Source organism: Medicago truncatula, chromosome 7 (assembly GCF_003473485.1).
Source record: "Medicago truncatula cultivar Jemalong A17 chromosome 7, MtrunA17r5.0-ANR, whole genome shotgun sequence".
NCBI classification, from domain to species: Eukaryota; Viridiplantae; Streptophyta; class Magnoliopsida; order Fabales; family Fabaceae; genus Medicago; species Medicago truncatula.
The window spans coordinates 44,840,503-44,858,757 of NC_053048.1; the positions used below are offsets into that span (position 1 = coordinate 44,840,503).

At 33.2% G+C, this 18,255-nt stretch overlaps 2 protein-coding genes across 5 annotated transcripts; one reads left to right on the forward strand and one right to left on the reverse strand.

Annotated features, from left to right (window-relative positions):
* The first annotated feature begins 95 nt into the window (after positions 1-95).
* Positions 96-6,484, forward strand: LOC25499126 (F-box protein At4g02760). Of its 4 annotated transcripts, none has more exons than XM_039827583.1 (13): positions 96-495; positions 1,152-1,327; positions 2,282-2,479; positions 2,559-2,669; positions 3,193-3,278; positions 3,353-3,474; positions 4,630-4,694; positions 4,791-4,863; positions 4,944-5,006; positions 5,103-5,167; positions 5,268-5,342; positions 5,438-5,651; positions 6,064-6,484. In XM_039827583.1, the coding sequence occupies exons 1-12, from the start codon at positions 166-168 to the stop codon at positions 5,637-5,639; spliced, it is 1,566 nt and encodes a 521-aa protein (XP_039683517.1). In that variant the 5' UTR covers positions 96-165; the 3' UTR covers positions 5,640-5,651; positions 6,064-6,484. The 4 variants fall into 4 exon arrangements, 2 of the variants coding, with proteins under 2 accessions (XP_039683517.1, XP_039683518.1); XM_039827584.1 differs by having other exon boundaries at positions 6,072-6,484; XR_005643012.1 differs by having other exon boundaries at positions 103-495; positions 5,438-5,692; positions 6,072-6,484.
* A 2,140-nt stretch (positions 6,485-8,624) lies between these two features.
* LOC25499128 (ubiquinone biosynthesis protein COQ4 homolog, mitochondrial) lies at positions 8,625-9,860 on the reverse strand. Its single transcript, XM_024771505.2, has 2 exons — positions 9,542-9,860; positions 8,625-9,355 (listed from the first exon to the last, which is right to left on the reverse strand). Exons 1-2 carry the CDS (start codon positions 9,722-9,724, stop codon positions 8,864-8,866), a joined length of 675 nt encoding a protein of 224 aa, XP_024627273.1. The 5' UTR covers positions 9,725-9,860; the 3' UTR covers positions 8,625-8,863.
* Positions 9,861-18,255: the final 8,395 nt, after the last annotated feature.

The window sequence follows — 18,255 nt, forward strand, 5'->3', positions numbered from 1 at the left end:
AGTTAGTAGCAAGTGAGTGTAGAATGTGAAATCAATCAAATCAAATCATATCATACATCACGAGACAGTAATATTACGACGATGATGATGATATTATATTCTCACAGCATAGCATAGTGTAATAATAATAATAATAATAATAATAATAATGTATTGATTCGGGGTATGGATACGGTTTCAGAACCTGAGATTCCAATTCCATCTTCTTCTTCTTCTTCTTCATCAATGGCGAAGAGACCTTGTCCAGCACAAAACCCTAGAATGGAAGTCGAACACGTTCTCGAAGAATTTCTCTCCCTCTCCGATTGTCCTTCTCTTTCCATCGATCTCTCCTTAGAGAATCTTCTTCAATCAATGCCTGCTGATACTGATCTCATCGATCGCGCTCTCAAAATGGGATCTCTACTTCTTGATGCTGCCAAACACTCCTCTCGCAAACGCGCTTATAATCATAATTCAATTGTTTGGCCTCTTCCTCCTGACCTCACCTTCAAGGTTCTCTCAGATTCTCGCACTTTTCAATCCTACGCTACCTTTACTTTTTATCCTTTTTTTTTTTGTTTAATTTTATTTATAATTTTGTAATTCATCGATTTAATCATGATTATGCTTAGTTGATGCTATGTTATTAGTTTCGAGATTCAACGCTTTCGATTTACTTTTTCACTGTTAAGCTTTTTCTTTAGATTCTCATCCATTTAGTGTAGTTCATGAACTGTGGTGAATGATTTGTTTTTTTATTAATTTAATTTGATACTGTTTTTTGAGTGTTTAATTCAATCCAAAAAGATTTAGAGTAGAAAATAAACGTGTTTATGGAAGAAAATGTGTTCGCTCACGAGTTTACGTTTTCGTACTTTTATTGTAGTCAATTGATGATTTTACTTGTTTGCCGGTGCTGAGTGAAAACAAATTTTTCAGTTGCATGCTAGTGCTACTGTTGTTGTGAAATTGTAGCGCTATAGTGTAACGGAATTTTAACAAATTATTATTGTTCTGCGGTGCTCACTAGTCGTAGTAGAATTTGAGCAAACTGCTATTTCTACAATCTGCGTTTGACAATAGTGAATAGTGCTGGGGGAAATTATGAATTTAGGTTTTGAACATGTTTCTACAATCTCTGGGTACTGATTAAGTGTTGTGATGTGCAGATCTTCTCGATGCTTGATACTCAGAGCCTGTGCTTTGTATCTGCTGCTTGCTCATTTTTTAGCAAATGTGCTAAAGATCCTTTGTGCTATGAGAATCTTGATTTGAGAACACTTGTTCCCAAGGTTAACAATGCAGTAGTTGCCACCATGATTCAGAGAGCTGGAAAGGCACTAAGGTATGAAAGTTGGGGTCATATTGATCCTTTTACTTCAATGTTATATTTAATGTTGCCAAGGAAAAGTAACTGCATAACTGATCATTTTGAGGGCATAACTGGTGACAATGTTAAAATAAATCATCACCTACCAGCCAGATCATTTCCTTATTATGCTTAACCTTCCCCTGTAAAACTAAATGAAAAAAAAAAAAAAAAAACAAGAAATTTAGTTGCATTGTGATAATTTGTTTAAATGTTCTGCCTCATCTGCACTGATTTCCTCCCTTCATAAGTGATTCATGTTATATGACATAGGACATACTCCTAGCACTAAATTTTGGTTCGAGTTAAAATTTTGCGCATAATTAGTTCAATGGTTTTAATTGTCTTTTACCCTGTAAACTTTGTTGGCGCTTTCAATCTGAAAAGCAATTAGCTCTTTCTATCAGAAAAGGAAAAACTAACTTCCATTTTGAAATTTTCTCCAAAAAAAACTTCCATTTGAGAGCCCGTTTGTTCTAGCTTTTTTAAGAAAAAATTAATCACTTTTAAGAGTATTGCATGCGTTTATTACAAGTTTAAAAAAAAATCAGAAGCTAAAAACAGCTTCAAATGAGAAGCTGTTAGGAGTAGTTCCTCAAAAATAGATTATTTTTAGAGGAGAGAGAAAATAAGGGCCAAAGATTGAACTAAATTTTTATCAAAAAATCCCTTTTATATAGTTGTATCCGAACAAGCTAAATTATTTATAAAAAAAAAAAAAAAAAAAAAAAGATTTTTATTACGGTAAGCAAACGCAAAATAGATTCTGATTTTTTATAAAATCTCTAAAAAATAATCTCTAAATTATTCAATGTCAAAATCACTTATTTTAATCCGTAGCAACGGGCCCTGAATTTGTATTAACTTTTGGCGTATTTTTTGCCTTATTGTATGTATCCTAACATAAATCTGTTTTATTTTTTTAATAAGGTCTATTAAACTTGGTGTTGTCCCTGTTACTGCTTGTCCTCTTGGATTTTGTCAACCATCAGTTTCTACAGTCAGAAAAGCTATTGTAGAGGCACCCAACTATTCATGGAATGATAAGAGGTCTCGTCAAGGGAGAGAATCATCCATTCTTACAAGATGCTGTTTAAGCCCTTTAAGTGGGGATGGTGGTGCACCAGGGTATGTTTCTCATGAACTTCAATGTTCAGTACTTTTCAGTGATTTGGTTAGAATTTCCTCTTAAATTCTATTTTTGTAGGGCTCTTTTGAGAAAGTTACACCTGTACAATATTGAGAGAATGGACAACACATCTCTTTGTTGTGCATTGTCAGCGTGCCCTTCTCTCCTTGATCTGGAAATTGTTGGAATGTAAGTTAATTTACTTCAACTCTCGTTCTTTCCTTTCTTTTCGTCATTACTTATATGCGTTTCCCACTGCTAGTTGCTTATGGATATGAGGATGTTACTGTTCAAACATGAAGGAAATGGAACTCTTTATGTTGAGTTTAATTTTTTATTATCTGGAATATGGACTATTAATTTCCATATGCCATAGGCTGGCAATTATTTCTGCTGCAAGCCTCCATGACTTCAATTTTGGCTGGTTGGTTTTATTAGTTATTACCATATTTGATTCCTCTCTCTTTTAAGCTCTGATATGGATATGATGTATATGCATATTTATTTTTAATAATGAAAGGTGTATTTTACTATTTTATAGTTTTTATTTCATTTGTAACATGTAATTATTGTTGCTCGTAAGTCTTTAGCATTTGATGTGTATATGTATCCCTGTCTGTCTCCTCATGTTTTCCGGTAGTTCATTTCTTTAGAAAGAGAATGTTGTTTCTAATGTATTTATTGATGGTAATTTTGTTTTGCTAACTTCTAGTCATGTTGAGCTGAGGCAAACATTAATGTCAGTAAGTGCTAACTGCCACTTAATTGAGCGTTTGTTTTTCGAGTCTTCCAGAACAGGTATGTCATTTTCTCAACCGTACTTTTCCTTTGAGGACACTTTGTATCCCTGCTTATCTCAATTTAATCATCAGGTAGAGATGACAGCTTGAAAACACAAACCTGTTCCGAGCTAGTAAACAATTGTCCTCATCTAACTTCTTTATCTCTTCGAGGGTTTAAGCTACATGATTGTAAAGTTCGTATACTTGTTAAGGTATGTTTTTAGTTTCTAGTGTTTGTTTTAAGTTCTCATTTCCAACAGTTTTTGCATTGTGTACCCGTTGGAGGTTTTGATGAACTGTGGCAGTGTCTTGGTATGTTAGAAAAAAGTCCCACATTGGGCAGATTAGAGAAGGCTAAAATGTTTACAAGGAAAAGGAGATCTAGTATCCATTCGCTGGTTCAAATTTTTGGACCATGGTTCCCAAGCTTTGACCATTGAAGCCTAGTCCATAAAACTCCACCAACTGGCCCATGCAATAAAATTCTAACATGTTAATATTGGGAGTTTCTACCTTTTAAATATATTTGTTGAAATAGACCCTCTGGTTTCAAATATAAACAACAAAAATCACAAGTTTGGTGGTCCAAAATATAAGCAAAATTCAATGAAATGTGCTCTATTTAATGATTTAATGATATCATTGTTCAGATATCCTTCAATTAATTTAGATTCTATTTTTCAATAACCTCTTTTATTTCTATTAAACAACTCTTGATGGAGGACATTTTGCAGAATACATTTATATTTAGATTACACCAATAAAGTTAAAAGAGAATACCTTACTAATAGGGGTAAATTATTTTTGTTACTTGTATTCGAAGCTGGAGGGTGTATATTTTCGCACCAATATATAACGTTGATGTCTACATTATACTTAAGTTTGTTGAGGCGTCTGTGAGGGAAAGGCCGGAGAGTTGTAAATTGAGTAAATATTCAAGTGAAGCAAGCTATGTATGTACTCAATTTGTTTTTTTTGTTGTCATTTTTGCACTTTTATGACGTGAGTTTTATAATCTACTGATTTCTTTTCACCTTTTAATAGCTGGTATGCAAATTCAATTTGTCTGAATAATAATTTTGCAATGGCACACGCATGTGTCCAGAAATTGCCTCAAGCCAAATTAGGAAGGAGATAGTAAATTACTTTATTTTCCCTTTCCTCATTTGAACCAAAGAGTATCAGAGGAAAGCAGTGGCAAATATATCTTCTTGATATCTACTTATGTGGTATTTAAAGCTAGAGTTTCTATTTTAAAGTTTGTGCCATTAATACTAGAAAATTACTTTGTATTCTAATAATTCTTATTTTTATCCGAGTAAATGTAAATCCCCATATTTTGCAGTAATTTCAAATTGCATTTGCAGGGATTTCGGAAACTGCAATATGTTGATTTTTCATCATCATATTCAATCACAGGAAGTTTCTTGAGGTTAGTTATTTCTTACAATACTTTGAAAGAACCCTTCAGATTCTATCCGTCTCTTGAGATAGTTGGTTTGAAAAATATAAAACTTTGATTTTTCAGGAACCTTGGAGGCTGCAATGGTGGGAATTTCCTCGAGGTCTTAATTTTAAGGGATTGCATGCATCTCAAAGAGGTGGGGTTGTAATAGATTTCTGGTGGGTTCCGTGTTTTATTTCCAAAACTGTCTCTGAAATGCTGATAATTCATGGGCAGATCGAAGTTGCTAGGTTGTTGATAGCGGTTCTTGAAGGAGAATTCAAATTGCTTAAACATCTTGTGGGTACATGGAAATGTTTACATTGCTAAAATGAGAGTAGAGTTTCTTCTCGATTCTCAATTTTGATTTAATTTCTCACACGTGCCATTAAACAGGACATATCCAATAGGGAAGGCTTAGCATGTGAAGCTGACTGGTATCACAGGTGCTACAACTCTAGGTAAATGACTATCATTTATTGATGTGATTCTTTAACTTTCTGAATGACTGTTTTCGTTTCTTTGTGTATTTAATTACTTATTTGTGGTTATATGTTGCAGTATTATGCCTATAAAGCAGGTTTTGGAGGCAAGGCCTGGTATGCGTGTGGTGGCGGAATATCCATCAGAAGGAAGGTTAGATATTCTTTCGAATAGGGTTGAGGGTTTTTTGTTTCAAAAATCTTCATTCTGAAAGTTGCTAATTTTTATCTTGCTGGATTGTGTTGCAGCTACGTCGAGACATGTGATACTGACATGAATAGTGATATAAGTCTGTTATCACAATTTAGCAACCACACGTCAGATGGATCAATTTTTATGAGTACATCTGAAAGCAGCTACTACAGCGATCATGTTAGTGGCAACGAGGAAGGACAAGATGCGGTGATTTACGGGGAAAGTTCAGATGAGGAGAACAATCTGAACCTGTAACCAATTTTCAATGTACGCCATTAATTGAAAAGGACAATAATCTAGTGAAGTTGGTTGGTACTCTCTCTTTTTCTATTTACATATGTTTGTGTGGAAAATGACGAATTTACAGAAATAGATATATGGTGCCCTTGGGTTGACCTAGGGTTGAAAGCTTTTGTAGATGATTGTGAAGGAATAGATGCATGGTGTTCTGATCTTTTGGTGAATGTCATGGTTGTTGACATGTGACAAATAGGCATATTTTTTTATTTTCTTTTAAGAAGCAAATAGGCATATAGTAAATCTGTTGGAAATTAGAGACAAGGATGAATTTAAAAGTTAGGTCCTTGTGATTCAATGTTTCTTAGTAGCCATTTCATCAGCTTTTTTCAACTCTTGCGTTTCCTAATATTTGTTATTTGCTTTAAAATTTATCCACTAGGGGAGCAGTAGGGGAAGAAGGATATGCGGAAGAAGGATATGCCGGTCACCAGGATCAATGTCAACTGCGGACCTTGGATCTTCTCAACTTTAATTTTGCACTTCACCGACTCTCTTGAGTTCATCATTGTGGAGTTTGTAGCAATTTTGTTATTGCTCTTGGTTTCCATATTTGCAGAATGTATGTGACCGCTCCATCCCATTCCACCCCCTAAAAGAGAGGTGGATTTTCCATATAACGTGGGAGTTTTGGTCTCTCTTATTGGCTCTAATGTGCAGGATAGATTCAATCATATGAATGATGTCTCCCTTTGACACTAGCTGTCTATTTTGCATAATAAAATATAATAAAAATTATTTGTTACATTATCAGCATAGCATTCATTCCGAACAAAATAAATGCTAACTGATTTTTTCAGGTATTATTGGTGGTAACGAAGTTTTGATCTTGCGATCACATGAACTATTCATTTCTCTTTAGACAGTTTAATCTCAATTGTCTAGCACGATCTATCAACATCAGTTAAATGAAACGTATTCCATGTCATTAAATGTGAACACACTTTTTTCCCTGGCAATCAACAAACGAGCTAATTATATCCTCGGTTCACCTTCTACACGTTGGAATAGAAAGCTAGTCATGCGAATAATCTTTTTTATACATTATCAAATCCACAGAACTTGGTTTCCAGTAATAGCAGGTGAAATCTTTCCCTAGTGTGGCTGTCATGAGTATGACAAAGATTTAATACTTTACTAATGTGTGTTTATTTCCACGTTCATAACTAATGAACACATGATGTTAATATTCAGACATTGTATGTGTTTATCTCAAATTTACTCTTTATCTTGTATAACTTTCAAGCGTTTAAAAACAACACGTAGAAATCATAGAACAACCACTGAGTTCGACATCAAAATTTTAATGTCAAAACCATTTTTCATAAAATACATCAATGTATAAGCAGTAAAATGATGACATCATTATTTGTTAAGATTTTTTTTTTAAATACTATCATTATATATTTCAAAACGTTGAAGGCAAATCAATATCTACATATTACAATTCTCACGTGTCTTCACATATTAATTTGTTTCTTCATTTCATCACTACTTGTAAAAAATGCAATCAAAAATATATTTTTTTTTTATGCATGTGATAAACACCCATTTTACAATTTATCTCACACCATTGTGATTTTTTTTTTTTTTTTATCAAAACACCATTGTACATTTGATTCTTCACAATTAAGATTATTGAATAATTTTTAATAGGCACAGCAGTTAATTTTTAGTGAATAAAAGCTAAAATAATTTCCCTGAAGGAAAAAAATTAGGCTTAGTTGTACTTTTGGCCCCCTATCTTTTTAAAAGTTGCGATTTTGACCCCCTAATTAATTAAAATACAAAACAGCCTCCTATGTATTGGATCTTTGGCAATTTTGGCCCTCAAGACCAATTTTGACTTGGTCTTTGCGTGGCAATTTAAAATAAATAAATATTTTTTTAAAAATAATTTTTTTTTTAATTTAAAAAATAAAAAAATATCTTTTTTTAATTTAAAAATATACTTTTTAAATAATTAAAAAAAATTAATTACAAAAAAAAATTTAAATAATATAAAAAATAATACATGTGGCGTCCACGTGTGCGTTGACCGAGTCAAAATTGGCCTTGGAACCAAAACTGCCAAAGATCTAATATATAGGACTGTTCTGTATTTTAATTAGTTAGGTGGCAAAAATCGCAACTTTTGAAAAGATAGGGACCAAAAGTGCGATCAAGCCAAAAAAACTAATATCATTCAACAATTAGTAGCAAAATAAATAATTTAGTGGGACAGATGCCCTGATTTTTGTATAAGGTGGAGCCGTCCGTCACCGATACCCATCACAAAAATCAGTACTAGTTTTGGAAGTCTCAGATGTAATATGGTTGTTCTTTTGGCACCCGCACATATGTAAATCGTGTGAGAGATAACTCTTAAATGATATTTTTCGTGTTTTTAAAGGTTTTGGAAGATACTCTGAAGGTTGTTTTTTAGAATAAAAAGTAAATAGTAAATAGGAGGACTAGAAGAACAATGATCCATATGGGATAACAAACTTTTGAAAGATATAAAAAAGGAATGAATATGAGTGATGACTTAAGGATTACGATTATTTGTTGTTTTATAGTTCAGGTAACAATTGACATCAAGGGAATTGTTAAAAAAGCAATTGACATAAGGAGCATTTGATTGAAATTTTAAAACACAACATGCCCCTGCTATCCTCTAAAACGACTTTAATCGTGCTTTTAGATTTTGAAGCTACCTTCACATTTGCATCTCTGGTGCGTCCGTCCATACTCAAACTGAATTATGAAACTGAGCCGCATCCCCTCGGCTCCAGTCACATCCATAATAAGTGTGACACACCAGTGACTTTTGTGGCAGCAAGCCATTGCTATGCCATGCTCTACGGCAAATGCAGCACTTTTCACAACTAAGGTATAGTTAATAAACAAGATTTCGTCCGACGGATATCCAGATAAAAGTAATCATCGTTGGCTACAATTATATTGGTTAAAGAATCACTATAGGAAATATGGATTATAAAACTGAACACAGCCTGTGTTTGTAAGTCTAGTTAAATTGATCATGATCATTGATAAAATCCAACCTATACAAAATTCACCAACTAAATATTGGAGATAGCTTTTGCACGGGATATTATTAAAAAAAAAAATATATAATTCTACCACCAGCTATTAACCAGAAAAATAACTAACTACAACTCATGAGCTCCGAAAGCATTCAGTCAAGGAATAGCAGGAACAGGAATAATTCCCAATTTTCTACGAACATCTTCCAAATCTTGATGAAAATGCTGCTCATAATATACACACATGAGATCATTGCAGTGTTTGCCAGCCCGAACAGCCCAGGGGAAGTAGTGCTGATAAAACAATTTTCTTTGTTTTTCACTGAATCTTGCTGTGCCTCCTATAACAGACATGACACACATAGGAAGATACATCTGCTCAAACTCAATTACCTTTAGCGCTGACTCCCCAATCAAGTTAGTAGGAAGGTCAAAAAAGGTATGCCAGAAGTCATGGACTTCACGAGCTCGCATGGCAACATAGGCCAACTCACCTGTATCCATGAAGCGCACAGGAGGTCGATCATCTGGTGAAAAATTCCTTGATCCCATAAATCTAGCATAGGCAGCACCAAATGTATTAGCTGGCAGGTCCCAAGCATGTCCTACATTCGCAGATACAACACGAGGGCGCTCCAACAGTACTGCATGTCAAACAAGGTTGTAAAAGCAAATGCATTTTTATTTGCAATGAGAATCATGTTTAGTGATAACTATCTATAATATAACCCCTTTAATCTGAAGAATTCGTCTTTTCACATTCACAATTACAAAACAATGTTAGTTTCCAACAATAATGGGTTATTGAAAGAATAAAAGAAAAGGATTACTAACCCTTCCTTCAGGGGAAGATTTCATCCTTTGAAGAACCCTTTGAAAGGCAGGCTTTCCAGTTGTTTCACCAAGAGCTGCTATCAAATCAGCTCTTCGTGGATCCAAAAGTGCTCCAACTGCAGAACCTAATGCCACAGCTGTCTGCTGCCATGTCTTCAGCTTGATTAAACCGCCTCCCACCATTCCAAATAGTTTGTAAAATCTGATTCATTCAATCACAGACAATTGTTAACATCGAATTTAGGGTTTTGTGAATTTAAATTGAAGAATAAGAGATCGATTGAATGCGAGGAGATTGAAGGCAAGTAATAGCAACGAGATTTAAAGTGAGAGTGAATTGAAAAAGGATTTTGTTTTATACACGTGAAAATTGTAAAAGAACAGGAAAACGAAGAATATAAGAGAAGAGATGGATTGAATTTAAGAATTTTTGTTTTTCTTTTAAAATAATTTTGTCTTTTTAAATCATTAATAAAAAACAATTATTATTATTTTTTTAATTTTTTATTTAATTATAAATGATGTTTAATATGTTTGTTTACGTGTGACATCTAAAAAAAATAAAAAAATAAAAAGAAAAAGTCACGTCAGTACCACATGCCGGCTCAAATTGTTCAGGGGCAATTAGGACCGAATCTTTTTTTTACAAGAGCAAAATCAAAAGTGTCCTATATTGCTGGGGTAAAACACAATTAACCCTTTAAATTAAAAGTCAGTAGTTTTTGTTCAATCAAATGAGATCAGAGTCCAAAACAATTTTTTTCATACTACTCGATTGAAATCCAATTTTTTTTAATGAGGTAAAACCAAAAATCTCTCATAAGAGTAAACATATATTAACTCTAAATTGAAAGTATTATTTTTTTTAAGGAAAAATTGAAATTATTTATTGTTTTCTTCTAAAATAAAAAGTATTGATTGCTTGAGAGAAAAGGGACATGTGTGTATTATTATTGATATTGTTAGTCAAAATTAAAATGCACGACTTGAAACAACAACACACAGTTAAACATTAATAATGAGCGGCTTGGATACCGTCTATAAATTTGATACATAATCGACCAAATATGTTGTCGCTTTTCGGATAGGTTAATATAATATGTTGTTTCTCTTCTCATAATCTCATTCATTCCATTACATCTCAATTTCACATTTCTCTCCATCACATTCTACTTTCACTCTCATTTCTCTACTCCATCCATCGCTCTATTACCTCACACCGTTGGCTCCGATACAGCTCCCTCCGCCTAAGCTACGCCATGTTAAAAATCATTAAGATATGTGCTTTATCAAAAATAAAAAGTATAGATCTAACTCTTTGAAGCTATATATATATATATATATATATACTTTTCTTTTCGACAAAGCACACATGTTACGTAAGTTTTTGTAATTTTTTTTTTAAATTTCAGAGCTTCTTCTTTTCCTCTGCAAGATGAAGAGATTATTTTATTTATTAATTTTTTGTGTTTTTTGTCAAAAGTCTGGTCCATCGAATTTTTTTCACCACCAAATAACAAATCAGTTTTGTTTTCTTTTGAATCATAATTGACTTTGTTCATATTTGAATACACTATCAATTTTTTTTTATCTGATTTTTAAGTCAATGTCTGTATATTTCCTTTTGTTTATTTAATTGACTTTTTTATTTTTCAAATATTTTTATATTTGAATACACATTTTATTTCATGCGTCTATTTTGTAAGATGTTAAATAGATTATAAACTATCAAATTTTAAGCCCTTTGAGGTTAAAAAGTCAGGTAAATCTAATGAGAATGTCAATCTAATGAAACAAATTATATATATTTAAATTTAAAATTTTGATAATTTTATCTTTTTGACTTAACTTGGGTGGTTTGTTAAACTCATTTTTTTTTTTTTTATCTTTGACAAAGTAATATTGAGAGGGAAAGTTACAATAAGTGTTTTAAATTTTAAGTGTGAAATTTTTTGGTCAAGTAGTCTAGTCTAATGATTAAAATTTGCATTTTTTAAGGTGAACAAGTGAGGTGTCTGGGGTTTGAACCCCGGCCCCTGCATATAACATGCATGTCTCTGCCAACTGAGCTATGTTCACAGGAATAAGTGTGAAATTGATTATAAATATTTACAAGTATTCGGTTAATATTTAATTTAAGAGTAATGATTGAACACCATTCATGACAACTCCCTTTTTATCTCTTTTTATAGATAAATTATACCGTGCGTCAATTGATATAACGGGAATGAATGGTTATATAATCGTTAGATACATTAATATTGTATGAATCATATTGAATTGAAATTGTATGATTATATACACAATTCATAAAAATAATGTATTAACACAAAAAATAAAATTACCGTTTGATTATAAACATTTAATTGTTTTTATAAAAAAAATATGGTTGATTCATATTTTTTTTGAAAGAAAATATGGTTGATTCATGTGAAACAGTTTTATGAATTTTATAGGCTTAATTGCACTTTTGGACCCCTATCTTTTCAAACGTTGCGGTTATGGACCCCTAACTAATTTAAATACAAAACAACCCACTATGTTTTGATTCTTTGGCAGTTTTGGACCCCCAAGGCAAAAAAAAAAAAAGACACGTGGCACTTCACTTAGGGTGCCACGTCAGCGTTGACCGAGTCAACAATGGACTGAGGGTCAAAAACTACCAAAGAATCAAAACATAGGAGGCTGTTTTGCATTTAAATTAGTTAGGGGTCCATAACCGCAACTTTTGGAAAGATAGGGGATCCAAAAATGCAATTAAACCAATTTTATAATCATAAATATCATGTGAGCTAAATAAATTAAATAATATATTTTTTTTTTTTGTATTAATTGTATACTTACCAGCGTTCAGACGGACACTCCCGTGCTTGTAGGGGTAGCCTTAATTAAGGACCGGCAGGAGAGGAGGCAGCCCAAGACACTATTTTTTATTTTTTATGGGCACCAAAATTATTATTTTTACTTAGTAGTTAATACTATATTCGATATATTTTTAGATTATTTTGATTATAAATGAATCTTTTGTAACAAAAAATGCAAGGAGGAAAATATTAAAAATACACAATTTTAATGCTTCGCCCGGGACACCAAAAGTTTTTTAGGACTGACCATCGTGCTTGTATGTCCGTTTTTTTATTGCATTTTAAAAAAAGAGTAATAAATAAATATGGTGACAGGAAGACACGGTGCATGCAATTGTTTTTAACTAGAGGTGGGATGCAGAGGAAATCCTACTGTAACGTTCTCATTCTCTCCCTCATATCATATATCATTTCGGTTCTAAACCAAAATTCGTGAAGGGCTATAATTGTTAAACTCTTCTGGTGAAATCCTATTTCTGGTGAAATCTTTCAAAATGTAGGTGGACATAATTGTTAAACTCTTCAAAAGAGTTTGAAATATGCTTTGCGGCTCAGGCTACGGTACATGACCTCAATGGGTCTCCTATCGTAGGTGACTTGTCTTTTTTTTTTTTTTATAAAATTGATGTCAACCATTGGATGTGCTTGAAAACTTTTGAAGACCATAGTATTATCATACTCTTTAAACATTAGATTATTTTCACACTATGTTCCATCATCTTTCTCTTTCCCTCTCCATATCTCTTACTCGCCCAACAACAACAACAACGCGATGCACCGCCGCCGGAAAATCACAACGACAATGCGCCGGAAAATCACAACAACAACGACGAATTTTTGGAAATCTTAATCCAATCCATTCAACCCAAAGTTGCAGAAAACAACATTCATTAAACTCAAATTTCATTTAATCTAATTCACGTGAAAACAAAATTGCAGAAAATATTGATTTCTCAATTATTCAATTCATTCAACCCAAAGTTCACATATTCATCACTAAACTCAGATGAAAGTGATTAAATCCGTCGCCAGACTAAATGTTACACAACAAAACAATCAAAATCGGAATGGAAAATATCAGAACTCAGATATGGAGAGGGATGGTGTTTAAGTTCAAATGTGAACACAAACTGGTCAATGGAAAATTACGAATGAAAATAGAATAAAAAGAACAAAAAAAGATGTGTTGGTGTTGAAAAAAAAAAACGACGATTTGTGTTGGAGGTATAACAATCAACAGAAAGTGCAGCAACAACAATGGAGTTGCTACAGTACACGTCTCTCTCTTAGATCTACCAAATGAAAAAAAAAAAAAAAATAGTGTAGAAGGATTATGGTAAGATCAGTGTTCTTCGTCAATCTAACCGCAACACATGTCATTTTTGTTATAAAAAAAAAAAAAAAAAAATCAATCTTTTTTAATGTCTCCTCCCGTGGGAGACCTATTCAAGTCTCCTACCATAAACGGCGCCGAGATTATGTCTCTAAGTCTAACCATGATGATGTTATGGACGACGATGATAATGATGGAGACTTGACTGTTTTTTTTTTTTTTAGAATAAAAGAGAAGAGTAATTTATAAGTAAAGAGAAGAGTAAATTAGAATAAAAGAAAGTAATTCGGTGTGGGAGGTATATAGTAAGCATTTTGATCCAAAGTTAATTTACTTTTATCCAATGGTTCATATTTATTTTGCCAAAAAAAAAAAAAAAATAGTCATGTCTCCTACGATAGGTGACTTATTCAGGTCTCCTACTGGAAACGGAGCCTTGCTTTGCTAGTAATGAATTCATAGTAGTTACTGCTAGGGAACACAGAACGTGAATATTATATTAGCTGGACCTTGTGATCAATGTGAGGCAATGCCTGTAGTGTGGTTATCCAAAGGAAAATAAGTAACTACAGAAGTAGCATCAACTCAACATCGCAAGATAAATGCTTGACTATTACTTTTCCCATCATGTTGCCTGCCTTCTCACGTGCCCTGCAAAAATTCTAAAAATACCCCTGGTCTGGATTACATAATCCGGACTAGATTGTTAGTGTTTCCGGAATATATAATCCGGACAAATACGATATGAATATTTTGTGTCTTTCTTTGATGTCAAAGGTCTCTGTTGACCGTTATACGACCCCTGCATAAACTGCAATACAATTGCAGGGGTCGTATGAGCGGTCAACAATGACCATGACACAACTAACACTCCTAAAATCTACCTACAAAACTAATTTTTTTTGAAGAAAATGTAAGAAAGGAGGGTGAAGAAGAATGAAGGAAAATGTTGAAGATCCAAGCCTTTTTATAGTCTAAAACAAGTCATAGGTGATTTGGAAGTCAAGGAAAACGTGTTTTTCATTCAAAATCGGCCAAAAAACGTATTAAAACTCCACTAACCGGCCTAACCTTTGGTGAAACGTCACCGGCCAAAATGTTACTAAGGGTTTCTGGATTTTATAATCCGGAATGCATGAAGGTGGTCCAGATTATAAAGATGGAACCGCATCAGACCCTTTTTTTTGAATCGTTTTCGTTGCGAATGCCTTAAAAAAAATAGAACAAAGGTACATAACATAAATAGAATCAACATAAGACAAATAAACAGTTGAAAAAAAACCATAATAACAGAAATGTTGAATCTTTTGGGAAGGTGTTTTCAAGAGGATTTATTTGAGTTCGATCCTGCTGCCTTGCCAAATGACATATTCATCTGGCAGGCAGAAGGATCGAACTCATAGAAATCCTCTTGATATTTTTGAGTTAACTATGTATGAAGGAGGCATCAAAGAGTATCTATATATTTTTGACAACATGCTGAGGATCTTTATCATGCCGTTATATAGAGATCTATATATTTAAAACAACATGAGAAAGATCCTCAACACATTGACAATAATTTGTATGGTCTCTTTCGTGTTCTTGTTTGTATTGTTGACAGCATGCATAAGATCTTCATCACGCCGTCAAATAGAGAACTAACTCATCTATTTGCGACAACGTGAGGAAGATCCTCGGCTTAATGACAAAAATTTGCATGATTTTCTTTGGTGTGTTTGTGTGTTTTGATGGTGTTGAAGCTGAAAACCGAAAATGATGTATTTATGGAGGTCTTGGAATGTTGTGGACCACATAAACTCCTGGTGCAATGTGGTCCATACAAAAGAATCATATGCTGAGGTATTCCGGATTTCGTAATCCGAAAGGATATCTTTGGTTATTTTATCTGTTAAATGAACATATTTGACGTAAATTAAAACATAATGAAAGTTTAAATAATATATAATATTCAAAACATAGTGCAACAACTTAATTCAACAACACATAACTAACACACAATTAAAGCAACATAAAACACACGATTAATTAAAACATAGCACATTAGCACGGATCATCTAAACTAACTTCCTCCTCCTCTGGTCCCTCCAGCAGAGCCTGGAACTCCTTGTAGTTCCTGGTCCGGTGCAAACTTTTCAGAATTTGTTCTGCAGATCTAACCAACGAAGCGTACAACTCGATCGGTCCTCTTGTACTGTGCTGACCAAAGACATAGAACATGGTTCGCACGTCGTCGTCATTCTTGAGTTTCATCCGGCTGAAGCGAAGAGATATGGCTGAGTCGGACAATGAACATCGATATTCAACTCCAACCACCCTGCTCGTGTCTTTGTGTTCGAGTTGACGGTTGATTTGATCCAGCTCATCCTTCAGCCCGGAGAGGGTGACATCGTCTCGAATCCTAAACAAATGGGGTGGTGTTCCACCGTTGTAGTAGATTGCCGCTAGCTTGGTGTTCAGATCAAAGCCAGGGAATTCCATATTTTTTTGTCTGATGTAGTTTACTAGTAATGAAAACAGGTACCCCTATTTATAGAGGTATGTGGACGTTATGGACCACAAAAATTGCCGGTGCAATGTGGGACACACAAAAGAATCCAATGCTGAATAAATCCAGATTCTAAAATCCAAACCAACCCTCACCACACTCAAAGTCCCAAGTTTCCCTTTGTTCACCCCAGTATCGTATGTTTCCGGGATATGAAATCCGGAACATATGTGTATTCTGGATTATATATTCCGGATTACACCGGAAACTTTTGGCCGGTGGTCTGCACCACAAAGAAAACGTTTTTCAAACGTTTTGGACGGTGGTCAAGTTGAAAAATGTGTTTCTACACTTTTTTTGACCGGCATTGATGGCTTCCCCGCATTTTTTTAATCCCCTCCACTATAAATATGGTTCATTTCCTCAAACATTTGCACAACTTCTTCTTTCTCCTCTTCTCCTCTACAACGATGTGTTTCCATCGTTGGCCTTTCATAGAAAGAGGCCTCTTTGGAAATCCATCAGGGGTCATATGATCGGTTAATAGGGAAGGGGGTCAGTCTGGGTGTGAGGTTGGTTTGTCTGGGTGTCATGTTGACCTTCATGGTCTCTTGTTCCCTAGAGGCCCATGTGCCCCCTCTGTCTCCCCACCAACTTCAAAGCTACTGGTATGTCCTATCAGGCAGCATTGGTTCCTTCTTCCCCGCCATCTTCTTTCCTCCCCCTCTCTTTCCTCTCCACCGGTGGCTGGAGCCATCGGTATTGCTTATGTAATAAGGTAAGAGTAGAAATAGATTTAGGATCTTATGTAATAAGCTTAAAAAGCTTAAATTATTGTAATGTATTGTTCATATATTAATAAAATCAGTTTTGTGTCTTTTTATTTCTGTTTTTTATTCTATTTGCATTTTATTTTACGAATTTTGAAGAGTAAAATTGCAAAAGTTCTGGTAAAACATTATTCCGAATTTTTAAATCCGAAAACATCTGCAAAATTCTAACAATGCAATCCGGAAAACGAAATCCGAACTAGGGGTAAAATTGGGAAAAAAAATAGGGAGCACGAGGAAAGGCACAGGGTGGGAAAAGTAATAGTCCAAATCCTTTGCATGTTCATTGTTGTTTGATTGTGCATTTTCATGGTAAATGCTAAAAAGAAATTTCTCACACTTCAAGCCTAAAAACACATTTCGATTCAAAATAATGATTTTGGTTCGATATTCCATAACTAAAATAAAGTTAATGTGATTTTGGTTAATACATGCTTTGGTCCCTTAACTTATTTTCGAATTTCATTTTGGTCCTCTAACTATAAAGTGTTTCAATTTGGTCCCTTATGTCTTTTGTCGTTATCTCTTTTGGTCATATCTGTTACATTTTAACTGTTTGATCTATTTTTCAAATAGAAACGTTGGATCATGTCGGTTTATTGTAGCCTACGGTGAATGATTAACACCTGATTTTTTTTTAAGCAAAAAATATATAAAAAAATTCATATTTATTATAAAATCATTTTCAAATATAAAAAAATTGAAAAATGTTATTTTTTTACAAAATTTATAAAAAAGGTCAGATTTTTTTTTGAAAAAAAAGGTTTTTTTAAATTTTTCCTATAAAATTCAGGAAAAATATATAAAAAATTCAGATTTTAAAATTAGAAAAAATCCAGAATTTTTATAAAATCTTTTCCAAGATTTAAAAATTTTAAAAAAAATATATTCCAGATTTTTTACAAAAATTTGAAAAAAATTCAGATTTTTTTGTAGAAAAAATAAAAAAAAAACCTTTTTTTTTCGAAAAGAATATAGCTTTTTTATAACATTTTTAAATTCAGATTTCTGGATTTTTTAAATTAAAATATTTCCAGAATTTTGAAGAAAAAAATTAAAAAAACATTTTTTTGAAATTTCGAAAAAAAATTAATTTTTTTTCAAATTTTTATATCTTGAAAAAGATTTTATAAAAATTCTGGAATATATTTTTTTTTCTAATTTTAAAATCTGAATTTTTTATATATTCCAGATTTTTG

What these genes read in the sequence shown, in the direction of transcription:
- LOC25499126 (XM_039827583.1), top strand. Translation starts at nt 166, where the DNA reads ATGGATACGGTTTCAGAACCTGAGATTCCAATTCCATCTTCTTCTTCT. An exon ending in GATCTGGAAATTGTTGGAAT is followed by an intron (nt 2,670 to 3,192) that starts GTAAGTTAATTT and finishes GCTAACTTCTAG; the next exon opens with TCATGTTGAGCTGAGGCAAA. An exon ending in GAATATCCATCAGAAGGAAG is followed by an intron (nt 5,343 to 5,437) that starts GTTAGATATTCT and finishes ATTGTGTTGCAG; the next exon opens with CTACGTCGAGACATGTGATA.
- LOC25499128 (XM_024771505.2), bottom strand. Translation starts at nt 9,724, where the DNA reads ATGGTGGGAGGCGGTTTAATCAAGCTGAAGACATGGCAGCAGACAGCT. An exon ending in AATCTTCCCCTGAAGGAAGG is followed by an intron (nt 9,356 to 9,541) that starts GTTAGTAATCCT and finishes CTTGTTTGACAT; the next exon opens with GCAGTACTGTTGGAGCGCCC.